The sequence below is a fragment of the Phocoena phocoena genome, chromosome 11 (genome assembly GCF_963924675.1).
Source record: "Phocoena phocoena chromosome 11, mPhoPho1.1, whole genome shotgun sequence".
Lineage (NCBI taxonomy): Eukaryota > Metazoa > Chordata > Mammalia > Artiodactyla > Phocoenidae > Phocoena > Phocoena phocoena.
The window spans coordinates 101,169,466-101,187,642 of NC_089229.1; the positions used below are offsets into that span (position 1 = coordinate 101,169,466).

Below are 18,177 nucleotides of genomic sequence, written 5' to 3' on the forward strand. Positions count from 1 at the left end.
TGATAGGGCCTAACCCACAACACAAAATAACTAGGAACACAAAGAGACAAGGTGACATGAATGAAAAGGAGCAGAAACTATAGACAATAGAAACAGACCCACAGGGAATCTAGGTGTTGGAATTATCAGACATAGACTTGAAAATAACTGTATTTACTATATTCAAAGAGATCAAAGACAAGGTCGATAATTTTCCAGAGAACCAGAAGATGTGGAAAAGAACCAAATGGAAATTTTAGAAATGAAGAAGACAATATCAAATATGAAAATGCTGTGTGAACTGGGAATTCCCTGGCAGCCCAGCGGATAGGATTCCAGGCTCTCATTTCCGCGGCCCGGGTTCAGTCCCTGGCTGGGAACTGAGATTCCACAAGTCGCACGGCTGAAAAGAAACAAAATGCAGTGAATTGATTGAAAGATTTTGCACAGCTGAAAACCGAATTATTGAGCTGTGGCAAGGTCAGGGGGAATATTGAGAATAAAGCACAGAGAATCAAAAGAATGGAAAATACAGAAAAGAATGTAAAAGATTGGGGAATAAAGGCTGAATTTATGAAATGGGTTCTTTCTACATCTATTGATAGACTCGGGATTTTGTTTACTGATGTGGTGAATTACATTTTAACTTTTACTGAAGTATAGTGCAGTGGTTAACTTGCTGTAGGAGGGGGTAGTACCTGGAGGGGCATGAGTGGGGCTTCATAGAGCGGGTGATGTTCTATTTCTTGATCTGAGTGATGGATACATGGCTTTGTTTTGTGGTAAATCATACACCGTAACATCTTTATTTTTTACACTTTTCTGGATGTATATTTCACAATTGTTTTCCCCAGAATGTCTAAGACAGAAGAAAAAGTGCAGACCCAGGCATCTACGTCATTGGCAGGTGCCAAAAGAAGCCTGCATCCTAGTTTTCCTGTAGCAGAAAGAGACAGTTTGTCACCAGCAGGGAGGCAGCATATACAGGGTGGCAGATCATGACCCAGTCACTTCCCATGGATCAGAGTTGCCGTGAGAGACTTACTTTTGAGAAGGACTGGGAGGCCCCATCCGGGGCCAGAGGGAAGAGGCCGTGATCAGTACCGGCATCTGTCTGGTGCAGGGTCAGAGAGTCTGCGGCCCATTTGCCGTTTCTGCTGGGACGGTGGCTGAGGGTGGAGGGCTTCGGGGTCAGTTGGCTTGGTTTCTAACTCCAGCTCCTGGACAAGTCATCGGTCGTACCCAAGCCTCGGCCCGTTTCTCTTTATCAAGATAGCTGGAGAATTCAAGGAAATGATGTGTAGAGCGCTTCGCCCGGTGCCCAGCTTATGCCGGGTCCTCAGGAAATGGGAGCTGGTGTTGCCATCGCCCTTGTTCACTTTGGATCAGAATTTTTTAATATTTTTCCTTTGAGTTCTTTCCAACTCGTATTGCTAATACAAACAATTAATTCAACGTGAAGGTTGGTATTTTAATTACTCTTACAGGTGGTCATTTATTAGGCAGCAGAGTGTCCACCCTCCCCTTCCCAGGCCAAAACCCTCCAGTAGTGCACACCAAAGCACTTGCGGGATGCAGAAATTATTAAGGTGGAAAGGTTAAATTAAAGATAAATGAAAAGCTCTAATGAATAAGGACATCTTAATAAGAACAGGCAAAAAAATAACGAAGCTTGAGACTGTAGGAGCCGTCCAGGCCAGAGCGCTTCTCCCTACATCAGGCACCCTTGAACCTCCATGTGACGAGCTTACTCCTTAACCCAAGAGAAAACTACTGCCTTCCTAGCTCTAAACCTATTTTCTCTTGAAAGCCATTAATACTGTGAGGCCATTAAAAGTGTCCATTGCTTCATTAGCCAAATGAAGCTACAAAACGTCATCTGTGAGATTCATCATGCCTCCAATATCTAGCCAGTATGAACCGGTCATCTCAACCTGATGGTGATGGTGATGATGGTGATGGTGATGATGGTGGTGATGGTGATGGTGATGATGGTGATGGTGGTGATGGTGGTGATGGTGATGGTGATGATGGTGATGGTGGTGGTGATGGTGATGGTGGTGATGGTGGTGATGGTGGTGATGGTGATGGTGATGGTGGTGATGGTGGTGATGGTGGTGGTGGTGATGGTGATGATGGTGGTGGTGGTGGTGGTGGTGATGGTGATGGTGGTGGTGATGGTGATGGTGGTGGTGGTGATGGTGATGATGGTGGTGGTGGTGGTGGTGGTGATGGTGGTGATGGTGATGATGGTGGTGATGGTGATGGTGGTGATGGTGATGGTGATGATGGTGATGGTGGTGATGGTGATGGTGGTGATGGTGATGGTGGTGATGGTGATGATGGTGATGGTGATGGTGGTGGTGGTGGTGGTGGTGATGGTGATGATGGTGGTGGTGGTGGTGGTGGTGATGGTGATGATGGTGATGGTGGTGATGGTGATGGTGATGGTGGTGGTGGTGATGGTGGTGATGATGATGGTGATGATGGTGGTGATGGTGGTGATGGTGATGATGGTGATGGTGGTGGTGGTGATGGTGATGGTGGTGATGATGGTGATGATGGTGATGGTGGTGATGGTGATGATGGTGATGGTGATGATGGTGATGATGGTGATGGTGGTGATGGTGATGATGGTGATGATGGTGGTGATGGTGATGATGGTGATGATGGTGATGATGATGGTGATGATGGTGGTGATGGTGATGATGATGAGAGTCACAACCACACGTACTGATACAACATGCATTTCTTCACTCCAGTCAGGCATGACCATGGAAGATGAGGTCCCAGAGGTGGCTAGTGAGTTACAATCAGAGGGCGTTTATCTGATCACCCTCCCTAAGAGAGGACTTGGCTCACAGAACTCAGAAGCTCCTGGTTTACTAGAGCGGTGATGGTGCACATAGAAAGCGGACCACTCCATGCTCACCGTCCTGTCTGCCCCACATTGTCCATTTGCTGTCATAGCCCCTCTCCACCTTCTCCACTCTGCTCTCTGGCCTGCGGGGCTGACCACTGGGCTACATCAAAGGCTGCCTCCCCTCTGCCTTCCAGTTGGGTTCAGTCAATGACAGGGTTTTCACGTCCCCAGACCTTCCCTGCAGGCCACCCAGCTGCTCCCCTCAAGCCCCGCCCCCGGCAGACTGCTCTCCTTCCTGCTCCTGGGAGCTACCTGTTTCCTGCTGGAACCCCCTGTCCTGCTGCTTGTAACCTGTTTTCATTCTTTCTGCAAACAAGTTGTGAGCACCTACTGTGTTCAGCTCGAGCAGAAGGGGGTTTGAAGTCTGCCTTTTATGATGGATCCACTGCAGGTTTCCGAGCAGGGCCATCTTAGGGTAAGCAATGGGCCAGGGCTGCAGAATGCGTTGGGGTGGGTGGGAACTGGAACCAGGAAGCCCGGTCACCAGTCCAGGTGGGAGACAGTGAGGACAGCAGTGGCTGCTCTGGGAGGGCAGATACGACGGGCGCCGTGGAGGAAGCACTGTCTGTGTTTGCTGAGGAAGTAAAAGCCAGGCGACTGCCAAGTGCGGGGCCTTGTGGGGAGCGGTTTTAGGGGGAGGCTGCGAGTTCAGGGCTATGTTTCTGGAGTGTGATGAGCTGTGAGGACAAGCCGGTGGAAGATCCAGTAAGCTTGTGGAGTAACAAGCCTTGAATTCAAAAGAGAGAGTAGGGCTTCCCTGGTGGCGCAGTGGTTGAGAGTCCGCCTGCCGATGCAGGGGACGCGGGTTCGTGCCCCGGTCCGGGAGGATCCCACATGCTGCGGAGCGGCCGGGCCCGTGAGCCATGGCCGCTGAGCCTGCGCGTCCGGAGCCTGTGCTCCGCAATGGGAGAGGCCACAACAGTGAGAGGCCCGCGTACCGCAAAAAAAAAAAAGAGCAAAAGGGTGTGTAGTTGCAAATTCACACTCACCTAATGGTGGTGACTTGAGCCTTTAGGAGAGAGTGAAGTGAATGGATTTCCTGAGAGAGAGAATTTAGAGAGAAAGAGTTTAGAGAGAGAGACACAGAGGATAGCAGACAAACTGGGGCAGAGAGAAGCTTCACGCCTGATGGCTCACACACCCCCTCCTCAGGAACCGTCTGCTCTTCTCCCAGGTCAAGGCCGCCTCTCCCTCCTCTGTGCATCCACGGCTCTTTGGGCTTCATTCTTTTTTTTTTTTTAATTAATTTATTTATTTATTTTTAATTTTGGCTGTGTCGGGTCTTCGTTGCTGCGTGCAGGCTTTCTCTAGTTGCAGCGAGTGGGGGCTCCCCTTGTTGCGAAGCACAGGCTCTAGGTGCGTGGGCTTTAGTTGTGGCATGTGGGCTCAATAGCTGTGGCTCGTGGGCTGCAGGGCACAAGCTCCGTAGCTGTGGCGCCCGGGCTTAGCTGCTCCGCAGCATGTGGGATCTTCCTGGACTAGGGCTCGAACCCGTGTCCCCTGCATTGGCAGGCGGATTCTTAACCACTGTGCCACCAGGGAAGTCCTGGGCTTCATTCTTAGGCCCACTGTCACCCGCTTCTGCGATTAGCTGTCTCCACGTTTGCCTCCTCTCTAGCTGATGCCCCTCCTGGGCAGGGACTGCATCCTTTTCGTCTTTGTAATATTCCCCAGAGTAAAAGTCCAGAGGGAGGGAGGGAAGACGGGAGACATAAAACCAGCTGTGCAGTGGGAAGAGCTGAAATTGTAGAGCATCACGGAGACAAGGACGAGAGAGTTTTGGAAAGAAGGGAGAAATCAGTGGCGTTGAGCCTGTCGAGAACAGTGATGTCAGTGACAAAGGCATGGGTCGGCCAGCGGGTGGCCGTGAGCACCTCTGAGGCTGCAAGCTCAGTCCATCCGCGTGGTGACGACGGCCCGCCATCAAGTGGGAAGGTTGCCATTGAGCCGCCCCCATGGGCACATGGTGGCAGGACTCTGCGGGGGGTGTTTCCTGCTGCTGGAAGGAGAGACGAGGGCTCCCCTTGGGGGCAGGCACGGCCCTGCCTCGCTCTCTGCAGCGATGCCGTGTCCGGGAAAAAGCAGAGTCAGACCTTAGTAAAGAGAGCTGTAGTCCGTGTACCCGCGAGCGGGAGTGCTTTCTGTATCTGGGGCTCTTTGTCAGACTGCACCTGACAAAGAGGGATGTGACCCGGCTCCGGCCACAGCCCCATGACTGTCTAGGAGTGGCTGAGGCCTCCCAGGGCAGCAGGGGCGCTGGGCCCCCCGAGAGCAGAGGGGCCGGTGGGGCTGCAGCTCCGTGGGAAAGCGCTGCTGCGTCTGGCCCGGGGTCGTCCCGTCTTAGAAGAGCTTTTCCGGGTGTGAGGTTGCAGGGACTTCCCGTCCATCCGGGCTTCCTGGGTCTGCGGCTTCCTCCTCGACGCCAGGACCCTCCTCGTTTGGGCCCCGCGGCTCCTCTCTGGACGGTGCAGGAGGGGCTCCACCTCCACCTTACACTCGAGGACGGCTGGCGTCGGGAGCGCCTTCCTCTGTGCTGCCCGAGTTGTTTTCTCTGAAAGTGACGTCGGCTTCCTCACAATTCACACGGAAGCGGTCGACTGGGTTCCCAGATCTTCCAGGTATTTCTTCTAAGAGGCAGAACAAAGCCCAGGGAAGCAGGAGGCAGACAGATGGTGGGGGTGTCCCTGCTCAGCCAGGCAGACAGCCTTCTCCGTGGGAAAGCACAAGCCCCCTGCTGGACCCACCTGCTGCCCACCCGGCCAGGTCCTCGTCACCTCGTACTCGGCCTCCGGCTCACGTGTCACTGCCCCGAGGACACCTTGCTCCGCCCTCCAGCCACATGGGGGCCTTCATGACACCCTGTCTGTTCCTCGAAAGCACTCAAGTGGTCTGAGCTTCTGTACCGATTGTGAGGTTCTTTGATTCATGTTTGGCCTCCTTTACAAGAAGGAGCCCGTGACCCCGGGGAGTAGGTGGCCCGTGGAACATAGCTCAACAGATGACTGTGTGTAAGTGAAAATGTGCGCATCGAGGCCGGTGGCCCCGGCGTCCTCCTCCTGTTCTGGCAACTTAGCCCCCATCGGTGAGAAGCTTGTACCCACCACCATCCTGCCAAGCCCAGACTCACCCCCCTTCAGGGATTCTCAGTGTCACTCCCTTGTGGAGCTGTGATCAGGCCTCCTCGGTCATTTCTCAATGCTTTCCTACCACTTGGCTGGAACCGTGGTGTCGGAATAACTGGGACATGAAATGTGCCTTCGTAGCCGCCAGCCAAGAAGCTCTAAGTCCACGCAGAATCTGAACAATGAAATCAAACAACGTCTGCAAAGACCTCTGATGTGGGGTCACCGTCCCCCGTTACACCAGGTGACTTGGAAGTTCAATGCACGCCCGACTCTGCCTCAGACACACCTGCATGCACCGTTCAGCCCCACGAGTCTCCCTGTCCTCTTTTCTCGGGGTCCTGCTCATCGAGTCATCGCCACCCTCCTTCTTGGCTCTACCCCTGGGGCCCGAGCGGAGCAACCCATCACCAGAGCAGGGCTGGGCGAGATGCTCCTTGATGACACAGAAGAGCCCTCAGCCATGCATCCATCATGGGCCAGCACCACCTGTAGCCAACGTTTCCAGGCCAATCTCAACAATGTTGAAGGAAGATGCCAGGCCTGCTTTCCATAATTGATGGTTCCTCTCGATCTTCTAAGGGAAAACACCACGATTTACGTACACAGACCCTCTGAGTCTTTCCTAACTTGGAATTCTCAAGTTGAGCACAGCGGGAATGCAGACAGTGGTCCAGGCCTCACAGCAACGTGGAGGGAGAAGAGGAAAGGCCGTGCGTGCCAGCTCCGCTTTTGCTCCGTCCTTCCCTAATCCCGGCATCTAGCGAAGCCACTCCCCAGAGCCCCCTCTCCCTGGAAGACCTGGCAGCCGGCCTTCCCGGGCGGGAGGGTGTTTCATCCCCTAAGAGGAGGTCACCTGCACAGACCGCAAATGAGAGACCGGATTTCCAGAACGACATCGTCCAGCGCTGTTCTTGAATGAAATACCCTGTCCTGTTGTCCCCGTAAGTCCACGTGTGTTTGTCTGGTCTCACGTCCTGATTTAGGGCCCGGAACACAGGCTCACCGTGCGTGTAGCCCTTAGTGATCTCGTGTCCACGGGCCACCTTCCCACAGCTGCTCTACCAGGCTGGCCTGGCCCCAGGGCTCCCGCGGGGACCCCGTCCCCGGCCCGTCAGAGGAGAGCACTTGGGTGCGGAGAAGTCGCTGTGTTTTCTGAGTGGAATGGGAACAGAAGGAGCTGTTTCGGGGGCACAGCTGTTTCTGTGAGCCCGCCCGAGGAGGAGCCATTGAGACGCAGGCCTTGAGAGCCAGTTACGTGCTGGGGGGCTCTGGGGTGCCGACCCGGGCCGGCGGTGAGGATGGCGGCCAGGGCCTCGGAGGCCGCGGGGCGCCCCCTGGCAGCAGGATGAGCCCCCCGCCTGCCCAGCAGGTGTCGTGATCGTGTGCCACTGCTTCACAGATGCGGATCATGGAGGCCGAGAGCCCCGGGCCAGGGCCCACGGGAGGCGTTTAGCCCAGTCGTGCAGCCCCGGGCCTGGAGTCAGGCCACATGGCACCAAGCCCTGCGCCCACCCCTGCCAGCAGCTGTGACGCCATGGGCAGGCCACTTAACCTCTCTCGAACTCACGCTTCTCCTCTGTAAATACCGTTAATGACAGTACCTACTTCCCCAGGTTGTGCCGGGGGAATTGGGGTCATCCACCTGCCCCCAATAAGTCTTCATTACAGGTCGATGAGCGCTGGGGGCTTCGGTGCCCCGAGGCTACCCTTCACCCACTGGCTGAATCCCCACCAAGGCTCCTCCTCCGAGAGCTTATTCAGTCGCTGCTCTCATCCCTCTGAGGACGGGGAGCTCACTACCTCTTGGAGCACCCTGCTCCACCTTAGGTCTGTTTCTTGGACAGTCTTTGTGTTGAACCTAAGCCTTCCTGATTGGTCCTGGCCCCATCCCCATAGTTACGCTGAATTCTGCCAGCTCTTCTTCCCCAGAACAGCAGGTTAAATCCTGTGAAGGTCGTTGACAGCCCCCTCCGTGCCTGTGCCCTTCCTACTCCGCGAGTCGGCCTTTTCCCGATGACACACCTCGGTGTGTCCTGAAGATCCTTGAATGGAGTGGTTTCCTGAAGGCAGCCGGCACGCAGAGTCCCTGCCGTGTGCCACAGACGAGAGGACGTGAGGCCGGGGCCGTGCGTCAGGCAGGGAACAGCGTCCGCTGGGGGAACAGCGTGTGCTGACGCGAGGAGGCCTGTGGCCAAAGAAGCTCGGGGCTCGGTTGTGGCTGGAGAGTGAGGCGTGAGCCAGAGTCAGGGGCCGTCAGGCTGGATGCGGAGGCGGGTGACAGGGCATCGGAGGAGGACTCGCGCCGAGGACATGACACTCTCTGCTTGAGCATCCCAACAGCTGCATGAACACCAGACGGTGGGGAGACCAGCTCACCGAGTAGCCGAGCCCAGGGGCCAAAGTGTCCAAAATATACCCCGAGAGGCTCACAGCGGTCCCCTCTGGGCGGTGGGACGACGGACGAGTTCTTTCTGGTCCTGCTCCCGTGCTTTCTAATCTCTCTATAATAAGCATTTCTCCTGTGTAATGAGCATATATTATTTACATAGTAAACGGTATTTATACTTGTGTAAAACACTTCAAAAGCAAATTGGCAGGACTTGGTAACAGTGGGAGGAAGGAGCCTGGGGGCCCAGATCGGGCCTTGGTGCTCAGGGGCGTGGGGAGGCCACCAACCCCAGGGGATGGCAGGGAGCAGAGCGTCCGGCGGCCACTCTGATGGCCCCCAGCGGTGGACAGAAGCACGGGCTGCTTCGACTTCCTCTGGGCCTCTCCACAGCCCGGCCTGCAGGCCCAGGAAAGTCGCCTGTCTGTTTGCAGAGCTGCCTCAGCGATAAAACAGCCAGAAGGGCCCACAGTCTCCGCGTTCACGAAACTCAGCCTGACGTGGGAGCCGGGTGTAAATGTTGGAAAGCCACTTAATGAACATGTAATTCCCAAGGGAGACTCATGCTCCAAAGCAAAGGAACTGATTCTAAGAAGACATGTAAGAAAGGAGATGTCTCTGCTCTGGGAGCTTGGGGAAGGGTCCCCGGAGGAGGGATGCTTGGGCTGAGAGCAGAAGGGAACGTTGGAGGGAATTACGGAAACGCGTTCCAGGCCGAGGGAACAGCGCCGACGATGGCCCCGCGTCGAAGGATGGCACGTTTGAGTCTGAAAGGAATGCTGTTTGACCAGGAGTCCAGAGAGCAAGGGCCGGGGGGACAGGGTGGACCGACGCCCAGGGCCTTGTAGGGCAGGAGGAGGTCTCCCCATCCCGTGCCCCCCCATTCTCTGCCACGTGGCACTGAAGGCCTGGTCGCGTTCCCTTCGTGGTCTGGGCAGCCGGATCCGGGGACCTCCGTCTCCTCCCGTGAGCAGCGCCCCAGCAGACACCCCAAAAGTCGCTGTGCGGCTGGGTTGTCAGCTTCCTCTGTGGCTCCGCACCCTTCACCAGATGTGTGTACAACCTGCTAATTAACCGAGTCATTTGGATCTGAAAGCATCTTGTTCTACTGGGAGGTGGCACAGCCCTCGCATTAATTCACAGGTGAAATTACTCTAGCATTTCTCTTATTTGGTTTCCTCTCCCCGGCTCAGCTTAATGGCTGGGGCGAGTTCTCCGAATTGGACTTGTGAACCCCACTCCTCCAGGTCACAAAGGCCCGGGGACCGCCTCGGGGCCTGGGGACAGGGTGCCCAGCCTTCACTCGCCAGCGCCGAGGGCGGTGGGTGAGCAGGGGTGACGTCCGCAGTGCGGGAGAGGTGGAAGGGTGTCCGTGGCTGGTGGGTGAGTGAGAGACACAAAAGGTGGCCCGCGGGGGGTGACTTAGAGGAGGAAGTCCCGCTGTGCTGTGTCTAAGGCAGGCCCCCGCTGTGGGGAGGGGAGCCCGACCCTCCCCCACTTCCCTCCTGGGGCGTGGAGACAGCGCCCACCCGTTGACGGACGGCTTTCTGGGGCCTGGGGTAGACCTGGGGGCTTGAGGGTAACTACCATTTACAATGACCGTGTGCAACATCTCGTTTAAACAGGCGACATTCTGGGTTGATATTTATGGTTCAGCTTATAACTGAGGGGTCCTTCTCCCCATAAGACAGTGGTGTAAGTCTGCAGACCCTCGGGGCGTGCAGACAAGACCGGCTGCGAAAGAATGTTTTTTATTTACCCTTTTTTTTCCCTGAAGGGATCTGGGTACTTGAAAAACAATTTATTGTGGTAATAGATGCAAGCCAAAATGTCCCGTTTGACCACTTCTAAGTGCACAGTTCAGTGGCACGAAGCCAACGTGACCGCCATCCGTCTCTAGGACTGTTTCCATCTTCCCCAACTGAAATGCCCTTAGAAGGACAGCATCTTCCTGTCCTTCCGTCTGGAGGTGGCTCCTGGGGAGGTTTGGGGTCAGGCCCACCTGGATCCAGCTCCCCCGGGGTGTCACTCTGACCGTGTAACCTGGCGCCTCGGTTTCCTTACCTGAAACTGGGATGCGAGACCCGTCGGCGGGGAGAGGGTCACGGCAGACGGCGTGAGCTCCAAGTAGCGGTGGGTGCACAGAGTCGGCTTTGCCGTTGCAGGTCTCCAGGTGGTTCTGAACTCCATCATCAAGGCCATGGTACCCCTGCTGCACATCGCCCTGCTTGTGCTCTTTGTTATTATCATCTACGCCATCATCGGGCTGGAGCTCTTCATGGGGAAGATGCACAAGACCTGCTACAACCAGGAGGGCATCGCAGGTAAGGGGAACGCCGTCCACCCCCGGCCAGCTGGGGAGACCCTGCCGTCGAGCACCTCCGTTTCCACGGCCAGGAGAGGCAAAGATTGTATTTTTTTTCTCTCGGTTCTAATTTTTGTTTTTACTAAAATGAGTCTGTGTTAAAATAGCTAAACACGAGTGTTGTCCGGCACCGCTAAGCATTCTTTAAACGAGGCGCCTAGCCAACGTTGAATATTTTAAGAATCGGAGCTAACCTGGGGACTATATGTGTCTGCCCCCTTGTCCCCGTGTAGCTTGTCACCAAAGTGCCCTCGGGGGGAGGCCTCGCCCTCAGCTGGTGGCTGTCCCGTCACAGCCCTGGGTCGTCCGTCTCGGTGTCTCTGCCTCCCGTCCGGGGCCCCCAGTCCAGGAGGGGAGGACGGCCAGCAGGAAAACTCCTTTTCCTCCAGGAGGTGTGTCTGTACCTCGGGCGTCCGCCATCCCGTCCTCTCTGACACACTCTCTCTGCGTCCCTTCCATAAATCAGTGCATTCAACGAGCCGTGCTACTCGCTGGGCTCTCGCCGGTAGGACTGGACTTTGGGCTTGACCGACATGCGACAAACTGCTGTCTTCAGCTACTGAAGTCTCAGCTGGACCTTTAAGAAAACATTTAAACAGAGATCAACATGGCTTTTAAACGAAGTAGTTTAACACAAAAACTCGTTTAAAAAAATAATAACCCCCGCATGGGGTTAGCCGTGTTCGACTTATGTGACTTTTTTCCAAACAACAAGATCTTTCATCCTAGTTTCTGGCACCTTAGGGCACAAAGGGGAGCATCTGTCTGAAGCATTGCGAGACCTTCTTTCCCCTTCACGTCCACTGCTTCACACTCCCGCTCAGCCCAGGCAGTAAATTAAACTTGACCCCCCTCCCCGGGGGTGAGGAGAGCATCCATGCAGGAGGCAGTGAAATGGATTCATCGTAATCAGAAACCAAATGGATCCCCTGATCTGAGTGATCTGGACGCACTGGCCGGGTGTTTGCATGTGGCCACAGTCGAAACAACCAGAACTGTAAACCTGTAGTCACAGACTCATGCAATTGTTTCTACTTCTTTGATGGCAAGTCTAAGAGGAGACCATTTCTTCACTGTAGGGAGAATTTCTTGGGTCATATTATATAAAATAAACTGTCACGTTAAAAAAAGGAGCTGTTTTAAAATTGAAGGAATTAGATCTTGACTTCAGTTAAAATTCTGAGATTTCCAGCCTTGCTTAAAGAAATACCCAATAATGCAATGAATAACATTCTCCCCTTTAATTCAGATCCTTCCTTTTGCTGGGCTCGACCTGTAGCTGCCCAGAAACAATAAACTTATGCTAATTGTGTGGCTTCCTTAGAGCTCGTTCTAAGACCTGCTTCAGAGCCACCACAGAACGTCTAAAATTTATGCCGTTGTATTGAAGTGGCCAACGACCCGTTTGACCCAGACTCCTCGGACCGGTGCGGGGATGCCGGGTCCGAAAGGCCCCATCAGCCGGGCGATGGGCGGTGCAGTGGCTCTCACCTGTGCACCAAGGTGTGGTGGGGAGACGCGGTGAGACTCTGTGCTGAGTGGCCGCGCCCTCCACGCGTCTGTCCTCGCTGAGCGGGAGAGCTGCTCCCACACCACCCCTGGTCTCTGCCATCCGACGGGGAAGCAGTCAAAGTGGCTTTTCCGCAGTCGGCAGGATCCTACGGGGGCTGTGCCCGCACCGCCTGGAAGTCTCTGACTTTGTGGTCCTGCCTTCGGTGGCCTCAAACAGCCAGAAAATGGTGGGCGTGATGAACAGGGTGAGGGGCTCCTCTGTGCCGGATGGGGGTGGCTGGAGGAAAGGCTGCCGCAGGCCTGCCGAGACCTTCCGCGGGCTCCGTGCTCTCAAGAGACAGAGCAGAACTGGCCTGGCCGAGTGGGTGGCCAATCTGGGAACACACTACTGTCCACCCCTGAGGGTAAGCAGACCAGGAAATGCACCTGAGACACCTCCTGATTCCTCCCAGAAAAAGCCCGGGTTATTTATGTGATGGGTTTACCTCCCCCCGACCCCACCCCACCAGGTTCGGAAGAGAACTGGCCCCCATCATGGAAACACCATCAGCCCAGGGAGACAGGGTGCCCGAGGACAGACCCCAGGGACGCGCTCCCGAGAGAGGAGCCCCGTCAGCCCCGCCAGGAAGGGACCTCTCTGTGCGTGGAGCCGGCCTCCCGTGGGAAGGACACCCAGGACACGCTGCAGAGGCCATTCCGCCCCGCACCCTGCACTCAGGCACTCACTCACTGCCTGCATCTGAACTGCGTCTGATGGCCGTCCAGGGACCCTCTCGTGTTATGGGGGCCCCTTCCACCTAAACACTGATCAACGCTGACAAAGAGGGATGTGTACGGGAATCCGGACGCACTCAGCACGGCCAGAGCGTATCTTTGAAACCACTCCCCACGCGTTCTGGAGACGTTTGCATCACCTTTGGAATGGGTGTCTTTTTTTAATTTTAGACTTCGGAGTGAATTCCTCTATTTTTCTGCAAACTTAGATTATGCAAAAGCGCTTGTGAGTCCTCGTCTTGGTTTTTTTATGGAATTTACGTCAGATTACTTTTACACTTTGGGATTCTTTTGTGAACTTGTAGATTTTAGGGTACCTTGGATTTTGAGCCATGCTTCCTATCAGATCCATACCAGAAAGCACTGGAGCTGCCGGTGTACCGTTGTTCTGCCTCGAGGCTGCCCCTTCCAGCCCCTGCAGATGTGGTCTCAGGAGAGGAGATGTCCCCCGATCCCGGAGGCATCTGCAAGGCGCCTCCCTTGTTCCTCAACAGATACATCACCATATGTCCGTCCTTTTTGTTTCTGGTCGTCCCATCTGTTTGGTCGCAGTCCGAGCCAGGTCACTCTGCATAGCTCTCCCAAGCACAGTAATTACCCCTGAGACTGGCAGAGAACTGGTTGGCTGAAACCCAGAAACGAAATCACTTTCAGTCTAGTCACTCCTTAAAGTTGGGGCCTAAAAAAGTCATTGGTTTTGTCTTTGGCGATTTCTTCTTGGAGGCCCTCGCTGGTGCTCTCCCAGATTTCGTGCTCTTGTTGGGTATTAACTGCACTTCCAAACTCTCGCATCTGTGCCTCCATTCTTTTACCACAAACTTAATTTGGACTTTCCAGAATGACCCCACCTCTCTTCGTTTCTGCTTTAAAACGGGGAGCCCGTATGGCTTTGGCTGTTTCTCCAACGTCGTGTTCCCATTTTCCTCTCTGGGAATTCATGGCTCTGCTGAGAATCCAACACGTCTTCACGTTCAAGCTAATTTCCCCTCACCCTCAAGTGCATGTCGCTGGGACCCACTGATTTGCGTGTGCTCACATCTGTCGGGTGTTCCCTTTAGTGCTTTTTATAGATACCTATTTTTACCAGATAATTATTGCCCCTTAATTGTTCTCAAATCTTCTTTTTATTGTTGCTCAAGACACATTTAAAATAGCAGAGTGGCACTTGATCCTGTAGACCATCTTTCTGAACCTCATCCTCTCTCTTTTATTAATGAGATCACGTCCCCTGGACGCCGTTTTCTTTTCAACGTACATTTGTAAAGCCCCTCAAGTACGTTTTCCTTCCTTGAGGACGCTCAGAACTCCCTGTGGCAGCCTTCACCTTTTCCTCACTTCCGCCTGTTTTCAGGAGTTGAGATGCAGGGGAAACACCTTTTCCTCACTTCCGCCTGTTTTCAGGAGTTGAGATGCAGGGGAAACTACCGGATTAGCAGTCACAGTGCAGAGATTAGCAGCACCTTTATTGCACTAGAAAGCAAGGCCGGAGAAAAAGAAACACAAGTTTCCCTCTATTTTGTTCACCTTCTCTTTTGTCTCATCTTTCATCATCCCGGCACTTTTGTCACAGTGACTGAACACATCCTTCTAGAAAGCGGGTCACTAGGCAAGTGAGAACCAGCAGAATTTATGACCTGTTTGCTTCTTGGCTTAACAGTCCACCTACTCTCAATTTTTAGGTGCTTGTTTTCCACTTTCTTACGTATTCCTCAGGTCTGAGATTCACTTTTCAGGTTCCATCCTTTTATAGTCTCCCATTACTTAACTTCACATCCAAATCTCCAAAGATTTCAAAATGTCAAAAGTCACAGAAAACTATGACTGGAGTTCCATTACGTGAATGGAGGCCTCCTGGGGGTTAGACCCCAGAGTAGGAAATGATGGGGACACTGTTGTCCCCGGTACAGTTCAGGGACCAGGGAGCGCCTTGGTCATCACACAGGCATACAACCTAAAGCACCAGGCCAGGAACAAGCCAGAAGCCGAGCTGCTCACAATGGCCCCCGCCTGGAAGCAGGCCAGCTGTCCATCAGCGGGCGAGCAGATAAACGCACAGTAATATGTACGGCCGTGCAAAGGAACAGATCTCGAAACACGACGCTACATGAAAAAAGCCACCTCGTGTGTGATTCTGTCGATATGAGATTCCTAGGCAGGCAGATCTGTAGACAGACAGCAGGTGTGGCCGCCAGGGCTGGATGGGAGAAGGGCCTCGGGAATCTGGGGCGACGGAAGCGTTTCCAAATGCATTGTGGCAATGGCTGGAGAACTCTATAAATTTACTAAAAATAACTGAGCTGTCCGTGTTCACTGATGAATTATACGGCATGTAAATTATATTTCGGTGAAGCTGTTGAAAAGAGAGAGAGGGACTTCCCCGGTGGCGCAGTGGTTAGGAATCCGCCTGCCAGTGCAGGGGACACGGGTTCGAGCCCTGGTCCGGGAAGATCCCACGTGCCGCCGAGCAACTAAGCCCGTGGGCCACAACTACTGAGCCTGCGCTCTAGAGCCTGCGAGCCACAACTACTGAGCCCGCATGCCACAACTACTGAGCCCATGCTCCTGTGCTCCACAACAAGAGAAGCCACCACAATGAGAAGCCCACGCACCGCAACAAAGAGTAGCCCCCGCTCGCTGGAACTAGAGAAAGCCCGTGCACAACAAGGAGGACCCAACGCAGCCAAAAATATATAAATAAAATAAATTTATTAAAAAAAAAGAAGCAAGAGGGAAGAGATAGGGGAACATATGTATATGTATAACTGATTCACTTTGTTATAAAGCAGAAACTAACACGATTGTAAAGCAATTATAGTCCAATAAAGATGTAGAAAAAATTAATTAATTTAAAAAAGAAAAAGAAAAAAAAAGAGACAGAAAGGGAAAAGCCAAGAGGACACAAGTCAGCATGTATCTCCAACCACTCAGCTCAGTCCACCTCCCTAAGAGTCACCCCTTAGTTAAGGATTAATATTCCTCTGCTATCTTCCTCCTGAACAGCTGCGATTTGAAGCCACAAACTGAGAAACAGCCCAGCAACCCACAGTCTCTGTACAGAGGTCCTTGCCCCGTGATTGCTTGGGTACATTTGAAGCCAGAGAGGACCCTGGTGGCCTGGAATCCCCAAACGAGGGATGACAAACAAATTCTCTCTCGGGGGCACATCTTCACTGAAGTCGGAGGCAGTCATCTGTTTGTTAGAGTTAAGGTCCATTCTGTTTACCACCGTTTCTTCCTACAAGCATAAGACGATGTCCTTAATTTCACAAACTTCAGTGAGTTCCACGTTGTTACCTCCCGCAGCAGGGACCGGGACTCTCAGTATTCTACCAAAATGGAAATTCTTAACTCAGCCAAGTCTTAGTTCAATTTACCAATGATCTCTGCACGACAAATATCTTCACTCACTAATTTCCCAGCAGCTGTTCCTGGCCCGAGCACAGCCTGCGGCCGTGGGGTATGTTATGCTGTTTCTTGAAAAAGCCGAGAGCGCTCCGTACCTGGGGAGCGCCCTCCCCATCACCCACGCCGCTCTGTCCTGATTAGAGGTCAAGACGGGTCTTCTCTTTTGAAAGGTCCTAATGCTGGAGAAAAGGGCGGTCCACAAGTTTGCACACAGCATGCACAAAATACCGCAGTGGCATTTGTGCTCAGGGGCTGGGATAAAGCCCTGCAGTAGGTACTTTTCCCGCCATCAGAATTTATTTTCCTTCCTTCATCAAGAGGGCGCCCACTGTAAAGTGACTTGCATCCCTGGTAAAGCATCTTGTAATACGTCACGGACCCATGTGGAGTCAGAAAACATCACTCACGGGGCGGGATCTCTGGCCAATTACGTGAAAGAACCTTCCAGTCAACAGTGACCTCACCCTAAACTCTGGCATTCCAGAAGTTTCTACAGATGCTTAACCACCAAAAAAAGAAGACGAGGACTCACTACCACGTTCCAGGATGTTTTACACTCAGAGCGGTTGCATCATAGTTATGTTTTCATTGCTCATTTGACAGCCAACAGCCCTCCTGTCTTTGAACTCAATGACTGAGGTTAAAAAGCAGTTTTACAACAATTAGCTGAAAGCACTGACCTTCTAAGTTGATGACCACACAAAATGAATACCTAGTGCCCTGTGTCGTTCGCTTCGTGTTTGGGGCATTGATGTAACTGTGTTCTGCATTGTTGCCGCTGGGGTCGTTTGCTGTCCCACCAGCCTCGCCCATCACTTTTCTCTCTAACTTCTCTCTTCTTTCTCTGCCCGTCCCTCTCCCCCCCACCCCCTGCTTCCTTCTCTTCTCCCCCCGCCATTTGAGATGTCCCAGCAGAAGACGACCCCTCCCCCTGTGCCCTGGAGACGGGCCACGGGCGGCAGTGCCAGAACGGCACGGTGTGCAAGCCGGGCTGGGATGGGCCCAAGCACGGCATCACCAACTTCGACAACTTTGCCTTCGCCATGCTGACCGTGTTCCAGTGCATCACCATGGAGGGCTGGACCGACGTCCTCTACTGGGTACGTGCTGGGAACGGGCGGGGGCAGGGAGCCCGCAGACTGCCGGCTTCTCCTTGACGTCCACCTTCTCCGTCTTCCCGTGATGTGGTCACACGCATACCGGGGTGGAACGGCTGATGAGGGCCTTCGATTTCTTCTAGGTCTTGCCTGAGAAACAAAGCCTGAGACTCTCACCCTAATGAGTCTCTCTCTGCCCACCAGCCCAAGACAAGTGTCACCTTTCGTTTGTCCTCCATAGTGAGAAACGCTGGCTCGCAGCCCCGTGGGGACACGGCCGATCCCGACCCAAGGGTCCTCAGCTCCTGTTCCCTTGTAGAGCTCCTTCTGTTCCCATCCGTGTCCTGCCTCTGCCCCCCAAAGAGAGCTGAAGGGCACAGAGTTCGATTTCTAGGGCTAAAGATAAAACCCAGGCCTGGTCTTCTAAGAAGAAACCACTTTTATTGAATCGTGTAGCATCATGGCACGCTATCATGTTTCTATTTCCCGTGCTAATCTCGTTATATCAGAATAGTCCATCAGACAAACGCATTGCCATCCTTTTCACTGCTGACAAAGCGCTCCGCTGGTTATGCGATGCTTATTCAGAAATGCCACTTCTCGAGTGCCAG

At 53.6% G+C, this 18,177-nt stretch overlaps 1 protein-coding gene across 1 annotated transcript in view; it reads left to right on the forward strand.

Annotated features, from left to right (window-relative positions):
• Positions 1-18,177, forward strand: part of CACNA1C (calcium voltage-gated channel subunit alpha1 C) — a 463,376-nt gene that overhangs the window by 301,600 nt on the left and 143,599 nt on the right. The window contains exons 6-7 of the mRNA XM_065888236.1: positions 10,579-10,737; positions 17,373-17,569. Of these exons, the coding sequence (XP_065744308.1) occupies positions 10,579-10,737; positions 17,373-17,569 (356 nt within the window). The remainder of the gene's footprint in view (positions 1-10,578; positions 10,738-17,372; positions 17,570-18,177) is intronic.